Source organism: Acanthochromis polyacanthus, chromosome 16 (assembly GCF_021347895.1).
Source record: "Acanthochromis polyacanthus isolate Apoly-LR-REF ecotype Palm Island chromosome 16, KAUST_Apoly_ChrSc, whole genome shotgun sequence".
Taxonomy (NCBI): Eukaryota; Metazoa; Chordata; class Actinopteri; family Pomacentridae; genus Acanthochromis; species Acanthochromis polyacanthus.
Window position 1 is genome coordinate 24,941,087 of NC_067128.1, and position 17,115 is coordinate 24,958,201.

The following is a 17,115-nucleotide window of genomic DNA, read 5'->3' on the forward strand; positions in this document are numbered from 1 at the left end:
AGTGTTACTAAGGCACATAGAAATTCTGTATTCTGCCAGAGAAGGTAAGAGCATCTGATGCAGTAGATAGATTCAAGTGCTTTAAGTTCACTTGTATGAACTGTTCTAAACAAATAAAGTTATTAGTTAATTTTGCTGTAGCTAGTGGAAGTAGCAATTAGTGGCTGCCAGCTGTGTGTAAAATCAGATTATAGCTCATAGTCACTTAGGGAAACTTCCATCCATCCATTCTCTATATACCGCTTTATCCTACTTAGGGAAACTTTTCAAATCAAATGTAAAATTTAAAATTGCTTAAAAGCAAAAGGTGGGATACTTTATCATTAGGTAAAGAGAGAGAAGAAAAAAGGGTAAAATTGAGTAAAAAGTGTTTCAAAAGATTTCTTCTAAAAAATTTGGTATCTAAAGCAGACTTACGAGCATCCATTGACCAATAGGTCTAAGTAAAACTCACACATGGACATTGAAGTCAACAGACAACAAAAAATACACACCTTGAGGACATTTCGTGCTTCACTGACTGTTGGATTTCTCTGCTCCAGTAATTCTTTCACTTTCTCCAGACCAGAACCCAGCTGAATCACTCTGTTTGCCAGTTTTGCAACTGGGCTGTTCTTATCCATGAGCTGTTGAACACACACATATACATTCCCAAAACATGTCAGGTTTTGGAGGGAGATAATTTGTGCTCCATCAAGAATGGATTTAGCTCTGTTTTGTTTGTTTTTGTTTTGTTTTGTTTTTACCATCTGCTCTGCTCTCTGTAGAGTCAGCTGAACGTCTTGTATCAGCCTTCCAATATCAGTGGGAATCTCTGCATATCGGCTCTGTACACGGTCCATGACACACTTAAGCTTGGTCTTCTGGGTGGACAAATCCTCCCTGAGCTCCTATCAGAGTGAAAATGCAAGAGCAAATTTGGAAAGAGAGGAAATACAGAAAACAGAATGAGACTAATAGGCAGGGACAGAAATTTAGCTATGAGCTCCTTTTCAAATTTGTTAAATATATTTTTCAGTTAAAGGTTGAAGGGAGAGTTCAGTATTTTTCATCTTTTAAAGAGGCAGTTTACCATTCCTTGTACCCATATAATCTATATAAAAGTTGGATGTAGCCTCCAGGTCTGAAAAGTTAAGTGAATGCAGAAGTGCCTTAAACCTACATTTCCTTTCCACTGGCCAGCAGGAAGTGACTTGTGCAAATGACTGGCTGCAAAAATAAATTGAATTGCACTGGAGACTATGAGGAAAATGACTACTTCTCATTTCAGTAGACATTTTCAAAATGAGTTTGTGGTTCAAATCACTATAGCTTCAAGTATTCTTCAGTACAGCATGATGTTCATGATAGAGCAGGACTACCTTGTGATGACAAATTGCTAGTATATGGGCATGCATGGTGTCCTCAAAATTTTAGTCAAACCCATATCTCACCTAGTTACATCCAGTTTCAAAAAAACCAAAAGGGCAACAGCCAAAATGGTAAACTCAAGGTCTCAAAACAGTAGCTTACAAGCAATGGGAGATGTGACTGGTTAAGCTCATCTTTTAAATAACCTATGACTGTACCAATGATTCATCAAATGGACCAGTTAGCTGTTGAAAAGATCCCTCATGGCCTGCCATCGATTACCGATTTTCCACGTGGTCTATGGAGACACGCAGTTCAGACTTGTGTCATGTTTAAAAAGACATATAAATGTTACTAGGACCTGGTAGGATGGGCATCACAACTTTTATGGAAAAATGATAAAAGTGCTTATTCAGACAGGAAGCTGACACACTCAGATGCCATCAGATTAACAGAAAAGAGAGCACGTCAGTAAGGGGTTCTAATTTCTCACTGGACTGTGGAAGACCTCAAGACGAACCCAGGCACGAAAGCAAATTTGTTTAAAGTATACCAGAAAATTATATCTAGTTACAGCTCAAACTTTACTGTTTTATATTTGACTTATTTCAGGCATATGGGTTCTATAAAGCGTCTTGAGGCAATTTGAATTGTAATTGGAGCTATATAAATAAAATTGAATCAAATTGAATTGAACTTTGTCTGCTTCTCTATAAAATCTCAATTTAAACTTTTGAGACATTAAAAATGAGCCCGACCTGTCTTTTGTTTGGAGTTGAACATGCTTCCAGAGCCAGGAGAATGGCGAGCATATGTTTCTCAACCTCTCCTATCTCCTCTTGGTATTGCTGTCTCTCTTTCTCCTCTGCCTGGGCTGCAGCTACAACCAGCAGGTTTCTCTCTTTCAAGCTGTGGACAACAGTGCATTCTCAGAATCTCTGATATAAATGAGTAATCACTTTTCACATGTATATTAAACACAAATCCCACCTCCTGACATTCTCTTGGATCTTCACCAGGGTTTTGCCTATAGGTCCAGGGCTGATGAAATCCTGGGAAGTGGATAAGCTCAGGGCGTGTTCCAGTTGATGCTCCAGGAACGTTAAAGCCTGCTGCTCCTGCTCTAAACCAGCCTGGTACACCTCGGCCTGGGTGAGAAGCTCCTGGGTTTCATCTTGAGTGAAGCTAACAATGGAAGAGTCTGGAATCTCAGCCTGAAGACTGGTCAAAAAGCTGCAACACTGCTCCATCTAAAGGACACAGGATTGAATTGGAAATAATTTCTGTACATTACTTTGACAGTCAATTACATAATACAATTAAATCAGTAAATCAGTAACATTTACATCATATAGTGACCTTTTCTTCAGAAAGTGTCAGCTTTGCAACTCTACCATAAGTTGACTGACAGGTTACCAATCCTTAGTTATTCACTTTTGTAACTGAATTTGGCAGGGAAAACAAGTTTAAAAAGGAAAAAAAAGTTGACAATTTCATTTCTTGTGTAGGGTTTGTGGACAGAAAAGCTCACACTTGTAGTAATGTCCTTCCATTCCTCTCCTCTCTGTTCTGTGTGTGCCATCAGGAGGCCGACACCTCGTCGTGATGATACCCATCGTCTCCAGAGAGCACCAAGCTCGCCGTCCTTTCCAACCCCACAACCCTGCATCGGACATCCAGCTCTCAGCTCCTCTATCATCCCAGCAAGGCAGTGAATATCTTCCATCAGAAGCTTTAGAAAAAGATAAAATAAGGTTTAAATTAAACTTAAATGCGGCTCTATTTCTCTGTACATTCAATACATTCCTATGACACTGATACAGATACATGTGACATTCCAAACAAGACTAAAAAACCAGCATAGCAACTGCATATGAGCACAGTGCTGCTGTGAAGTAAATGATGTCTGCATAACATACAACATAGTCACTAAGGCAGCATGCTGATGTTCAACTGAGTAAAAGGTTTGGTGTTCACCATCTGTATTTAGAATGCCAGCTAACATTGTTAAAAAGCACTAAACACATAATCCAGTTATATAACGTAACAACAACTGTACACTGGATTCAGTCTATGAGAAATGTTCATATTTGTGTCCAAACCAAAATAGGGTAGCATTGTCATACAGTATGTACCACATAATGTGACAGCACCATGGGGTCTGTAGCTAACTGTAGCCCCCCTGGGTGCTTTAGGCACAGTCCAACCACAATAAGAAAATTTAATTTTCATTTTCAAAAATGTTATAATTCTGAGGCAACAATACAAAAGTGAAAAAATAAAAATAAAACAGAGAGAATATTATCATCTTCTAAAGTTATGAAAATTTTGAGTCCATTTTTCTTTAGCTTCATTTTGATGGTTGAATTGAAGAAATTAAATAAAAGCATTAGACAGACCCTCACCTATTACAATTCAAGGAGGACACGAATGTCTGACAATTCACTCAAAACGACATATGTTTGACAGAGAAAAGATCAGGAGTTCATTGTCAGGGCACAATAGATACCTGAATCAAATATCACTGGAAACTATCTCGCAGTGGTTTTGCTATTTTGATGAATGCCAAAGTTGCCAATCTGCTAATGGTGCCAAAAACTAACTGTTAGTGGATCACCAAGGCAGAATTTAACAAAATGTATCCCCTAAGAGTAGTTTCCTCATGACAGTTTGCACAAAACCATGACAATCAAACAATTATTAAACTATTTCAGTCTGGATCAGACAACTGGCATTGCCATCTCTACAGTTATTCAGCATGCATGCCAAACAGCTAACAAATGTAAAACCTATAAAATGAAAGGCTGAAGTAGATCTGGTATGTAGTCTTAGTCATGATCTGCAAAATAGCCTGGCGACTAACCTACCTTAACTTTTCTTTGCTGGGCAACGCATTTGTCATATGACACCACTTGTTCTGTAGCACATTCTGAAAGCCTGGCTTCAAACCCTGAAAGATGCTGTCGGATGTCTTCGTGACACTTTCTGTGGCTTTGTTGTCTTATTTCACACCTGAGATAACAAAAAATATGAAGATACAAATGCAGACATAACCACATCAAAAGACAAAAGTTATAAATAGGAATGTGCCTCTGGGAGTCATTAAGAGCCCAGTACCTCTGCAAGGTCTCCAGCCTGAGTTGGGCCTGAGCCTCCAGCACAGCTCTTCCAACCAGCAACTGGCTGAGGATGCTAATGTGGAGTTGCTCCATCTCTGGGCGGGAAAGGCAGGGTTGCTGGGGTACCCGTTCCACAAGGTGGCAAATATGTGCTTGAAATCCATCTTCAAGGGTTTCTAAAGCCTGCTGGGTCTGTCTTTGTTCCTCAGTACAATCCAGAAACCCTCCAGGAGCTGATAAGAAGGTTGCTTCAGCATTATGAAGAAAGCCTATTGCTCCCTGAGCAGCCCACTGATAATCTTTCAAGGATTCTCTAGCCTGGGATAGACTGACCTGTTAAAAACATGATACAAGATGAGACAAAGTTTAGGAAAAAAAATCCTTGAAAGATGAGTTGCAAAGTTTCACAAAGTATTAATAGTTAAAGCTTACCATCCATGAGTGGCACTCTCGCATTACTGTATCTCTAAGAAAATACAGATCCTTGTAGTTTTTCAGGTTCATTTTTTCTTTCCGGCCCAGATCTTCCAACACTCGCATCCCAGACTCCATATTTCTCCAAATTAGCCAATATTGTTGTAGTACAATATCTATAGCTTTTTCCTCTGGAATGACTGGTTTGGCTCCCTCCAGGCTTAATCTTATACTTTGTAACTGCTCTATGAAAGCAGGAAGCTCAGAGTTAAATCTCAGACCTAACAGAAGCTTGGTCTCAAAGTTTTTGATGTCATCTGTGACAGAGTTCTCCCAGGAGACCAGAGTTTCCACAGTGTGGTGAATCCTCTCCCTCTCTGAGCTAAGCTCAGATGGTTGTAACTCCTGAGCTATGGCCTCCAGTTGATCAGCTGCTTCTTGACATTGTGTCTTGATAAGTGGAAGTCCAACAAGGAGTGTTTGGCATTGTCTAAACCTTTCGCCAACACTGACTGCTTTGTTTTGGGTGGGCTGGATTTGCTCTTTGACAATGGCCTTTGAGTCTTCCATTTGTCTCCTCAGGTGCAGATATTTTTCTTGTTCAAAGGCATTCCTACCAAGAGCTTTGCACCTGTCTTGTAGTTCCCCAATGGAGTCTAGCAAGGGGCTTCGCTTGGTTTCCTGGCAATGCTGAAGCTCCTGGACTTGACACTGATGCTCCATTAGCATGTGTTTCAAATTTGTAACCATTGAAAGGGTGTCTTGTGTCAAAGGGAACTTCTGTTGATCCAAATCATCAGAAATTTGTTTCAAGCTTGCCTGAATGGCCGACAATTCCTCATCTGAAGAGGTCCGTTCATGAATTAGCTCCTCTAATTCCCAGCTGGTGGCTTTCTCATGAGCTAGCAATCCATCCAATTCTGTCCAAAGGCCTGACAGTCTGTTGACAAGGTAGCGGCTCTCTGCTGGACTCAACCCTATGGCTATTTTCTTGCAACTTTCTGTCATTGCCTCCAGCAGTTTTAGTTGCATCTCTATCTCCACTGTGGCTAGTTTGTGACTTTTTAGCTCACTCTCTAGCTTTTTAATATCAGCTTTTGAAACATTCTCAACATGGGTGCAGGGGTCTCTTTTAGCATATGTCTCTGCTAGCCAGGCATCCATGCTAGCAAGCTCGCACAACAGCTTCTCTCTCTCACTGAGGTTTTTCTTCATGGTGTCAAGAACATGAGCCAAGCTGTCAGTGATAGCTTCATATAGATCTTCTACTGTCCTCAATACTTGGTCGCTTTCTTCTTTTTTCATATCAGAGAGTACATCTTTCATTTCTTCAACTTGTACTTGCATTTTAGATTGTCTAGACAAAATATCAGTCTGAAATTTCTTCATTTCAACAATCTGAATATGGGCCTCCTCAGGGAAAAGAGCTAATTTTTCCCCAATAGAGATATGGTTTTCTGCCTGCTTGGCCCACACTATCAAATCTCGTAGTTGCTTGTTGATTTTGGATGAATAATTGCCTTCGCGGTTATTTGTGAAGGAGTCAAGTTTTGTCTTTGTGACACTAAGCAAGGTCCCTAATCCCTGAAGATGATGTTTGATCTCATCCTTCTCTTTCTGACCCAGGGAAAAATTGATGAGGGCATCTGACTGGGACTGCAAATGCAGATAAAGCTGGTAATACAGTTTTAGGTCTGTGGTCAGACAAACAATTTCTAAAGCACTTTTACTGTCAAGGCTTTTCCAGGTGGATAACTGAAGAGCTTCAAATTTGGCTTTAAGCTGTTCAGCCTCTTTTAAAAGAAGTGAGGACTGACAGGTGGCATTTGAGGCAAGCTGCAGAGCTCTTTTGATACTTCCTTCTAGAAGTCTCCATTCCTCCTGAACATCTCCAAGCTGAGCGAGAAGAGCACCTGAACTTTCAGCATCACTCAAGTGGACTGACAACTGGCCGCTGCATCGGAGTAAGTCTTCCATCATGCCTTTCTTCTTCTCCATGGTTTGCAACAGAACATGGAGTTTTTCAGCCTGAAGGGCACTGCTTCCCAAAGCATTTCTAACAAAATCCACAATAAAAGAGTATTAGTGTAGTGCATGTCAAGTACGTGTAAACCATACTAGTGCTATCAATATCTTATTTTTAAATGACAAGATTACTTACAAGCTCATTTTTTCTTTCTCAGCAGCTAAAACCTCCAGAAAAGCTCTGGTGATCTTCATCTGTCTATGGTACTGTTTGACCTGATCCAGCTGTGCAGCTTTAACTTGCACGGTGGCAGAGGCATCGAGCAGTGCAGCATTCCATTGACCTTCAGCTTTCTTTAAGGCATTTGGGTCACAAACCACAGTAGTACTTATGTTTTTCATTGTAGCCACTTGCTGCTGCACACAGTGCCTGTATTCCTACAGTAAACACATTTGACAGTTTATAACATTAATACTACGATGTAATAAAGTCTGTATTGATTTTACCTTATTTACCAAAATTGTAGCATTGCTGCACAGTGCAGTAGTGATAACTGAGAGAAGAAGTAAATAGCACTACTGTACTTACCTCTGCCTCACTCAGTTGTTTGGTCATAGCTGGGACACTGAGTTGTGCTGGTTGATAACGACATGCCAAAATTTGTTGAACAGTCCGTACCAACCTAATCTCTGGTTCACCAAGAGAGGACTTCAGATACCAGTTTAAATCAATGTGCGGTGTTCTCTATAAAAAACAAAAATAAACAGATACATAAACATACAAAATAATACCAATGGGAAAATAAAGTTTAAAAATACTATGGCAGACATAAGTCTGGGGTATGTTGTATCGTAAATTTTCCACAATTTTAAGGTTTCCACAATTAGCACTTAAAATGTGCTAAGAGGAAACTCTTAGCACACTTGTAGATGTCACATTAACATTGTGAAATATTTTATAGAATTTAGTTAATAGCTTCAGTGAGCACACTGACGAAAAATTAAAAAATCTGAGATGATGGAGCAACATATTTTCTGAATTCTGTCTGAATTGACATGGACTGACCCATTTGTCTAGTGTGATGAATTTGTACAATATCACACATAAGCACAGAAGCTATAACAGTGCATGTCACAAACTGTATAGTACTGTGCCCAGTTAGGGCCACTAATTACCCAGCAGGAAATCACTGTATCTCATAGATCCTTCCTGTTGACCTTCCTGCCAGCAGCATCAGGGGAATACACAAACATCAATCAAAACACTGTTACTCTTATCTGTTCACTGTCCCGTGCATTTATAATTGACTTATAAATGAATACGTTTTTACAATTAAAACAAGCTGAAAATCAAATCAAAGACATTACTTCCTTTCACCAAGAAGTCAGACCAGGCTTCACTGGCCTTCAACCCATTTTCTACCTCATCAGCTTTATTTCTACCTTATATACACTACCGTTCAAAAGTTTGGGGTCACCCAAATAATTTCATGTTTTCTATGAAAACTCACATTTTCATTCATGTGCTAACATAATTACACAAGGGTTTTCTAATCATCAATTAGCCTTTCAACAACATTAGCTATCACATTGTACCATTAGAACACAGGAGAGATGGTTGCTGGAAATAAGTCTCTGTACCCCTATGTAGATACTCCATTTAGAATCATCCGTTTCCAGCTAGAATAGTCCTTTACTGCAGTAACAATGTCTTGACTAACAACCAGGAAAAACATCACACTTTTGTGGAGAATTCCATTTTAAATTTTTTGTTTTTTCTCATTTGTTTTTACTTTAATTCTTCCAGTCGGTTCAGTTACAGTTTACTAACTCTGCACCTGTCTCAGAGTTAGTAAATCTAACTCTGAGACAGGTGCAGCAAGCATATTAAATGAATACCAAACCCAGTTTCTACTCACATTTATTATGTTACTTCTTTCGACCAAGCTTTGGATCTCAGACAAAACATCCTGCATGGTGGACCTGTGTTTGGAGGACTTTGTTGATCCACCTATTGTCTCTGCAGCAGCGAGATCAGCTGATAGACACAGCGCTGTCCTCTCTGGCTCCATGCTTTCTTGGTTCTGAGGTTGCACACATACAGGACAGGGGTGGTGTCACATTTGAGACTTCTTCTTGCCTGTGTTTGTCCACTGATAATAACAGTACTTCCTGTTCTTTCCCTCCTCCATGGTGGTAAATGTTACTATGTTGACGGGGGCTGAGTAAGTCAGTACAGTTTACACAAGAATGTGACTGTGTAAAGAGCAGTCTGGCCTGAGGGTTAAGAATTCCTTTTATTCCTCGACAAAGTTCTCTCTCGTGCTTCTTTAAGAAATAACAGATTTGTTATAACTTGGTTACACAGGACAAACACCAAAACCTGACATTAACTACTAGGGTACAACACTGTAACTGGGGAGGTGTCTTTTAAAATATCTTGGGCATGACGAAGGTGTGTATTGAAAGCAGGTGTAGGTGGAGCAGAAAAATACCGCACGTTTCACATCTGTTGTCAGGCTAAAGAAAATATCTGGCACTTAGGGCAAGGTTGTCTCAACCAAGTACGTAAGATATTTATTTATCTTTCAACGTGAAATTGGTCAAAAATATTCTGAAGAATTACTCACTAAAGTTTTTAAAGGATGTTAAAATTATCTTAATATATGCTTCACTGCAACTGTCAATGTGTACATACATCTTTATTTTGCTAAAACTGGCAAAGAAATTAATTGAGAAATGGCATTGAATAATAACTTCCTCTATATAAAAGTGCAAAACAGCCAAGTTGACCAGACACATTCCAAATGATATAAGCACTGTCTTTTTGCTATTAAAATAACAACATGACTTCTAAAGAACACATTTTAAATTAATCTCATCAAAACAAAAACTGATTCCAACAGTCTCCTTTACACTTCACAATGTAGTGTAAGTGTTGGAGGTACTCAGGACTCAGAGCATATCTTAGTGGACTCAGCAGTCATCACTGGAAACAAATGTCAGCTGTTTACAGAGAGAAGGCATGCTGTTATTACTCAGGATAATGATAGGTTGTTGTAGAGAGAAATTCCTCGAACAATCTTTGAAACAGAAACTGTAACAACAATTCCACTTGAAATAATCGGCTTCGGCTTTGTTACTGTGTCTTGTGTATTGGCAAGTGATCCAGAAAAATGGTACTTCCTTAGTTTTTCTGGATGCCAGATCCATATCTGCCTTAGGTATATCCCTACTCAGTGTCACATCACATTTCTTATCCATCTTTGGAGCTGCTGTAGAGTTAGCATAGGCATGAAGCGAGTGCCAGAAAAACATAACAATCTTGTGGACAACTCTATTTTTTGTTTTGTTTAATTTTGAATGGGTTTGTTGGTAGACTGTTCTTGTCACTACTCAGGATTTAACAATGGAACATGTTAGGAAAGATTATTTTTCACTGTTCTACATTTTGTGTTTTGTTTTGTTACTACTGTTGCAGGCTATAACCAATTTTGTGTAATACACATGGCAGTATCAATGTAGCCACAAGGGGACACAAGCCAGTGTCTTATTGCGCCGGTCCCAAGCCCGGATAAATACAGAGGGTTGTGGCAGGAAGGGCATCCGACGTAAAACTTTGGCCAAAATCAAACATGCAAATCAAATGTACGACTTCCATACCGGATCGGTCGAGGCCCAGGTTAATAACGACCGCCATCGGTGCTGTCAACCTACAGTTTAATCCATCTACATGATACATTGGGGGTAAAATAGAACACTTTTTTTGTGAAACTTCTCTTTTGTGGGACAACAAATCCACAATGTGATGTATTGCACATACTGCTGTGCCATAAAACTGTGATTTCAGGTGCATCCTTTTAATTATATGGACAACTGTTGGTCGAAGAAGGAGGGGAGGAAGGTGTGTTCGTAGGAAGAGAGAGAAGAGGAACACCAAGAGTCTAGGACTGAGAGTAGGGACTTTGAATGTTGGAACTATGACAGGAAAAGGTAGAGAGCTGGTTGACATGATGCAGAGGAGGAAGGTGGACATACTGTGTGTCCAGGAGACCAGGTGGAAAGGTAGTAAAGCTAGAAGTTTAGGAGCAGGGTTCAAGTTGTTCTATCATGGTGTAGATAGGAAGAGAAATGGAGTAGGAGTTATCTTGAAGGAGGAGTTTGTTAGGAATGTCCTGGAGGTAAAAAGAGTGTCAGATCGAGTGATAAGCCTGAAGCTAGAAATCGAAGGTGTGATGTTCAATGTTGTTAGTGGGTATGCTCCACAGGTAGGATGTGAGCTGAAGGAGAAGGAGAAATTCTGGTTGGACCTTGATGAAGTGATGCAGAGCATCCCTAGAAGTGAGAGAGTTGTCATTGGTGCAGACTTCAATGGACATGTTGGTACACGAAACAGAGATGATGAAGAGGTCATGGGCAGGTTTGGTATGCAGAAGAGGAATGAAGAAGGACAGATGGTGGTTGACTTTGCAAAAAGGATGGAAATGGCTGTAGTGAATACTTTCTTCCAGAAGAGGCAGGAACATAGGGTGACCTATAAGAGTGGAGGTAGGAGCATACATGTAGACTGCATCTTGTGTAGACGGTGTAATCTGAAGGAGATCAGTGACTGCAAAGTAGTGGTAGGTGAGAGTGTAGCCAGACAGCATAGGATGGTGGTGTGTAGGATGACCCAGGTGGTGAAGAAGATGAACAGGGCAAAGGCAGAGCAGAGGACCAAATGGTGGAAGCTGAAAAAGGAAGAGTGTTGTATGACTTTCAGGAAAGAGTTGAGGCAGGCTTTGGATGGTCAGGAGTTGCTTCCAGATGACTGGACAACTACAGCAAATGTGATCAGGGAGACAGGTCGGAGAGTACTTGGTGTGCCATCTGGAAGGAAAGGAGATAAGGAGACTTGGTGGTGGAATGAGGAGGAGCAGGAGTGGATCCAGAGAAAGAGGTTAGCTAAGAAGAAGTGGGACACTGAGAGGACTGAAGAGAGTAGACAGGAGTACAGGGAGATGCAGCGTAAGGTGAAAGTAGAGGTGGCAAAGGCCAAACAAGGGGCTTACGATGACTTGTATGCTAGGTTGGACAGTAAGGAGGGAGAGACTGATCTGTACAGGTTGGCAAGGCAGAGAGACAGAGATGGGAAGGACGTGCAGCAGGTTAGGGTGATAAAGGATAAGGATGGAAGTGTGTTGACAGTGCCAATAGTGTGATGGGAAGATGGAAAGAGTACTTTGAAGAGTTGATGAATGAGGAAAATGAGAGAGAACGAAGAGTAGAAGAGGTGACTGTTGTGGACCAGGAAGTAGCAAAGATTAGTAAGGATGAAGTGAGGAGGGCATTGAAGAGCATGAAGAGTGGAAAGGCACTTGGTCCTGATGATATACCTGTGGAGGTATGGAAGTGTCTCGGAGAGGTAGCAGTAGAGTTTCTGACTGGGTTGTTCAACAGGATCTTAGATAGTGAGAAGATGGCCGAGGAATGGAGGAGAAGTGTGCTGGTGCCCATCTTTAAGAACAAGGGAGATGTGCAGAGTTGTAGCAACTACAGAGGAATAAAGCTGATGAGCCACACGATGAAGCTATGGGAAAGAGTAGTTGAAGCTAGACTAAGGGCAGAGGTGAGCATCTGTGAGCAGCAGTATGGTTTCATGCCAAGAAAGAGTACAACAGATGCAATATATGCTTCGAGGATGTTGATAGAGAAGTACAGAGAAGGTCAGAAGGAGCTGCATTGTGTCTTTGTAGATCTAGAGGAACTATGAGGAAGTCTGGAGTGGCAGAGAAGTATGTTAGAGTGGTGCAGGACATGTATGAGGACTGTAAGACAGTTGTGAGGTGTGCTGCAGGTGTGACAGAGGAGTTCAAGGTGGAGGTGGGACTACATCAGGGATCAGCTCTGAGCCCCTTCTTGTTTGCTATGGTGATGGACAGGATGACAGACGAGGTTAGACAGGAGTCTCCATGGACTATGATGTTTGCAGATGACATTGTGATCTGTAGTGAGAGCAGGGAACAGGTGGAGGAGAAGCTAGAGGCATGGAGGTTTGCCCTGGAAAGGAGAGGAATGAAGGTTAGCCGCAGCAAGACGGAGTATATGTGTGCGAATGAGAGGGACCCAAGTGGAAGAGTGAGGTTACAGGGAGAAGAGATCAAGAAGGTGGAGGATTTTAAGTACTAAGGGTCAACAGTCCAGAGCAATGGAGAGTGTGGAAAAGAGGTGAAGAAGCGTGTACAGGAAGGCTGGAATGGCTGGAGAAAAGTGTCAGGTGTGATGTGTGATAGAAGAGTTTCAGCTAAAATGAAAGGAAAGGTTTACAAAACTGTGGTGAGACCAGCCATGTTGTTTGGTCTGGAGACAGTGTCCCTGAGGAAAAGATAGGAGGCAGAGCTGGAGGTAGCAGAACTGAAGATGGTGAGGTTCTCTTTGGGAGTGACCAGGATGGATAGGATCAAGAATGAGTACATCAGAGGGACAGCACATGTTAGAGGCTTTGGAGATAAAGTCAGACAGGCCAGACTGAGATGGTTCGGACATGTCCAGAGGAGAGAGAGTGAATATATTGGTAGAAGGATGCTGAGTTTCCCACTGCCAGGCAGGAGGCCTAGAGGAAGACCAAAGAGGAGGTTTATGGATGTGGTTAAAGAGGACATGAAGGTAGTTGGTGTGAGAGAAGAAGATGCAGCAGACAGGGTTAGATGGAGGCAATTGATTTGCTGTGGTGACCCCTGAAGGGAAAAGTCGAAAGGAAAAGAAGACACATGGCAGTATCAAGACAACATCAATTTAATCCATTTATCACTGGAAAAATAAACATTTCTACTCACAGATGATGAATAAAAAGATGCTCCAAAAAATATATCACAAAAACAAAGAAATATAGCAAAATTATGACATCCATCCACCCATCACATATATACCGCTTAATTCTCATTAGGGTTGCATGGGGGCTGAAGTCTATCCCAGATGTCTTAAAGTGCAGACAGGAGACAGCTGGACAGGTCACCAGTCTATCACAAGGAGAACATATTAACTCCATGCAGAAAGATCACAGGACCAGGCCAGGACATGAACCAGGGATCTTCTAGCTGTGAGGCAACAGTGACAACCACCAATTCCAAATGGACTACACAGTGGCTTGGTGGTTAGCAATGTCGCCTCACCGCTAGAAAAACGTCATGAGCATCAGCTTTACATACGAATTCACTGAACAATATAATTCATTAACAATTAGAAATTCATTCAATAATTTAAAATAGGAAATTCATTCAATAACTAAAAATAAAAATAAAACAATTAATTTATAACCAAAAATAATAATAGAAGACAACATATGCTGAAGAAAGATGTTTATCCACCTTTGTTATGTCCACCCTGTTACTGTGTGTCCACCCTGTTACTCTACAAAATGGTAACAGGGTGGACGGTAACAGGGGGGACATTTAATGCTAAAGCTGTCCCTTACTGCTAAGGTGATGAAAAACAAGATAGCACTTAGTGACAACCAAGGAAGATTTTTAACATATTTATTAACCATATTTTTGAAATTACCAAAAAATATAATTTTCTGCTATAAAACAGGGTAACAGGGTGGACATCTTATGCTTTACCACGTCAGTCAAGCATTCTAAAACACTTAAAAAAGGTTGTTTAAAGAGAGGTACTTACTTTACTTCCATTAGTTTGATTTTCCCTCCAAAAGTGTAAGCCACTTCCTGTATCAAGTGACTAGATGATGTATTGGGGGGGCGTGTGCAGAGATCTTTGTATCAAAGTAACAGGGTGGACAGTTGACTCAGGGACACAACATATTTTGAATATTTTAAGCAGTAAAAATGTATAAATAACAAAAAATAACATTTGGGGAGGTAGATTATAAACGAAGCTGTGCAACAACAGTGAAAAGTGTTGGGTTTATTTTATTACTATTACTTTTATATGTATTTTTAATTGAGCAAACATGATTTGGGACATGGGAATTTGGCCTACTTATCCAAAAATAAGGGTAATTGTTTAAAATTGAAATATTCCTGCATACATATCATTGTATATTATGGTAGAGAACTGTTAACCATATAAGCCAGGCTTTTGAAAATTAGTATTAGGACATTTTTACCAAAAATATGCAATACTCTGTCATGGGGACTCAAATGGCACCGAATAGTAGGAATGACCCAATTGTAAATTGTTCGTAGGTGTGAGTGTTCTTGTCTGTCTCTATATGTAGCCCTGTGATAGACAGGTGACCTGTCCAAGGTGTCCCCTGCCTTCATTCTAAGTTTGCCGGGGTAGACGTCAGCCCCCCGCAACCCTAATGAGGATTAAGCGGTGTATACATAATGAATGGATCGATAGAAATGTAAAATGGTGAGAGAAATATATGCACCGAAAGAAAATATGTTTGGGCTTAGGGCTTAAGGTGCACGTTAGGGTAAAATTGTTGCAAAATGTCAGTAGCACAGTGACTGAAACACACACAGTGCGTCCATGGCTTTGGAGAACATTACTTTACCTTTCCTAGTATTTCTTCCTCTCATTAAATTGTGCCTAACCTTTCCCCAAACTTATAAAAATCTCTTCATCTTAAAATTTAAAGATTTATATTTCAGGTCTTGCCTTTTGTTCCATGAAGAGGACAAGTCCCCATAATGTGACTGTGTAAGTAGATTCCAGTCCCCACATCGTGAGTAATATCTGGGACACACACACTCTCTAACTTGAGAATAAGATAAGGAAATGACAGTAATTTGAAAACGTCAAAGAAATTTGATAAGTGCAATTTAAAAAAAAAAAAACAGGGACAGTAGATTCACCAGGGGCATCTGGTTGTTTCATCAGCAGAAAGGTCACATCTTTCTAACAAGTTAAAAATCTGTCAAGGTAAATTTCTTAAATTCAGTTTCTTTTTGGTTGTTGTTGCTTTTCCTAAATGATTAAACTTCACAATAGACATCAGTAAAATTAATCTGAACAATTTTAATAAACGGTCCTGGTGGCTTCATATTTCGTATTTATTTGATCTCCATTAGCTGCAACAAGTACAGCTACCAGTTAAAGGGGTCGCATTATGCAAAATCCATTTATTGATTTTGAACATGATTATGTGTCCCTAGCTAATCTAAAGAACCACAAAATATGAGACAAGATTATCCTCGTTTTTCCTTCCTTTCTCCATAGATCAGAAACTGTCTCTGCACAAACTGTTTAGGTTTGCGGCATGTTGAGATTATAGTGGTTGTGATGTTACAACACGATAAGCTCTGCCCCCAACCCCCCCCCCCCCCCCCCCGCCCCCGCCCCCTTTCTGGGCTTATCTCTGCCACTTGGTAGGTACAGTCCCAATCCTAATCTTTACACTAAGGCCTCAGTACTACACCTCAAAAAATGGAACACGCTATTGTGAGAGCACAGGTTCATGGGTGACTCATCGACATTTAAAGAACACGTGAACTTGTGCTTCATTTACAGTTTGTTTAGTTGAGTGTTTATACAGTTTAGCAAACTAACAATGATCATGGAATGAATGAATTGAATGAATCTATAAGTCCTATTCAGATGTTTGACTAAAAATACAAACGATTCTACAACGTGCAATAAATAACCACAACACCAAGCAGATTCTGTCACTCACAGACAAACCAGTCAGTTTCAGTTGTGCATGGTTGGTTTGTTTACATCATGTGAGGAGCAGGACAGTGAAATAGTCTGTTTGGAACAGGCCTAAAACCTGAAATACTATAAACATGGTAGAATGAATAATCTGCAACATCTGCAACATTCCGAGATGAAGGTTCAAAGTGTTTTTTACATGTTAGACTTTCCTTAACTTGTTCAAAAGGGTAAGAAGGGTATAGGAACAGAATGGGATCTTTAATCACAATGTAAACTGTTCAGCTACAAATCTTAAAGAATCATTCGGTTTTCATATCATGTGTCACGTATAGTTTCATCAGGAATCAGCATCGTGAAATATCAGTAATTTATATGCAGAGTAGGGTAAAAACACAATGTCGGTTAAAGATGTCGAAATTCCAGGAGTTACATGACTTTAGATTGTGGAACCACCATTTTTACCTGTACTGGTAACATCTGTGGGGATTTGGAAAAATACTAGACATGATTCCATATTTTTTATTCACAAGACGTTTGTAAGTTTTCTCTCATTATGGTTGTGTTGCTTCCATAGATGTGCAGGACTTTATATTTTAGAGAAAAATGTGACCACAGTGTTTTAAAATTTAATAGAAACAATAAACTGCTGGAGTTCTAAAGGGTTAAA

At 40.2% G+C, this 17,115-nt stretch overlaps 1 protein-coding gene across 1 annotated transcript in view; it reads right to left on the reverse strand.

The window, feature by feature from the left end:
- The window catches only part of LOC110956071 (nesprin-2-like), a 48,199-nt gene that overhangs the window by 3,065 nt on the left and 28,019 nt on the right, over positions 1-17,115 (reverse strand). The window contains exons 20-30 of the mRNA XM_022201341.2: positions 8,768-8,932; positions 7,438-7,593; positions 7,045-7,286; positions 6,740-6,939; positions 4,468-4,564; positions 4,218-4,362; positions 2,882-3,082; positions 2,341-2,600; positions 2,109-2,259; positions 747-890; positions 495-626 (exon numbers count right to left, since the gene is read on the reverse strand). Coding sequence (XP_022057033.2) covers positions 495-626; positions 747-890; positions 2,109-2,259; positions 2,341-2,600; positions 2,882-3,082; positions 4,218-4,362; positions 4,468-4,564; positions 6,740-6,939; positions 7,045-7,286; positions 7,438-7,593; positions 8,768-8,932 — 1,893 coding nt within the window. The remainder of the gene's footprint in view (positions 1-494; positions 627-746; positions 891-2,108; positions 2,260-2,340; positions 2,601-2,881; positions 3,083-4,217; positions 4,363-4,467; positions 4,565-6,739; positions 6,940-7,044; positions 7,287-7,437; positions 7,594-8,767; positions 8,933-17,115) is intronic.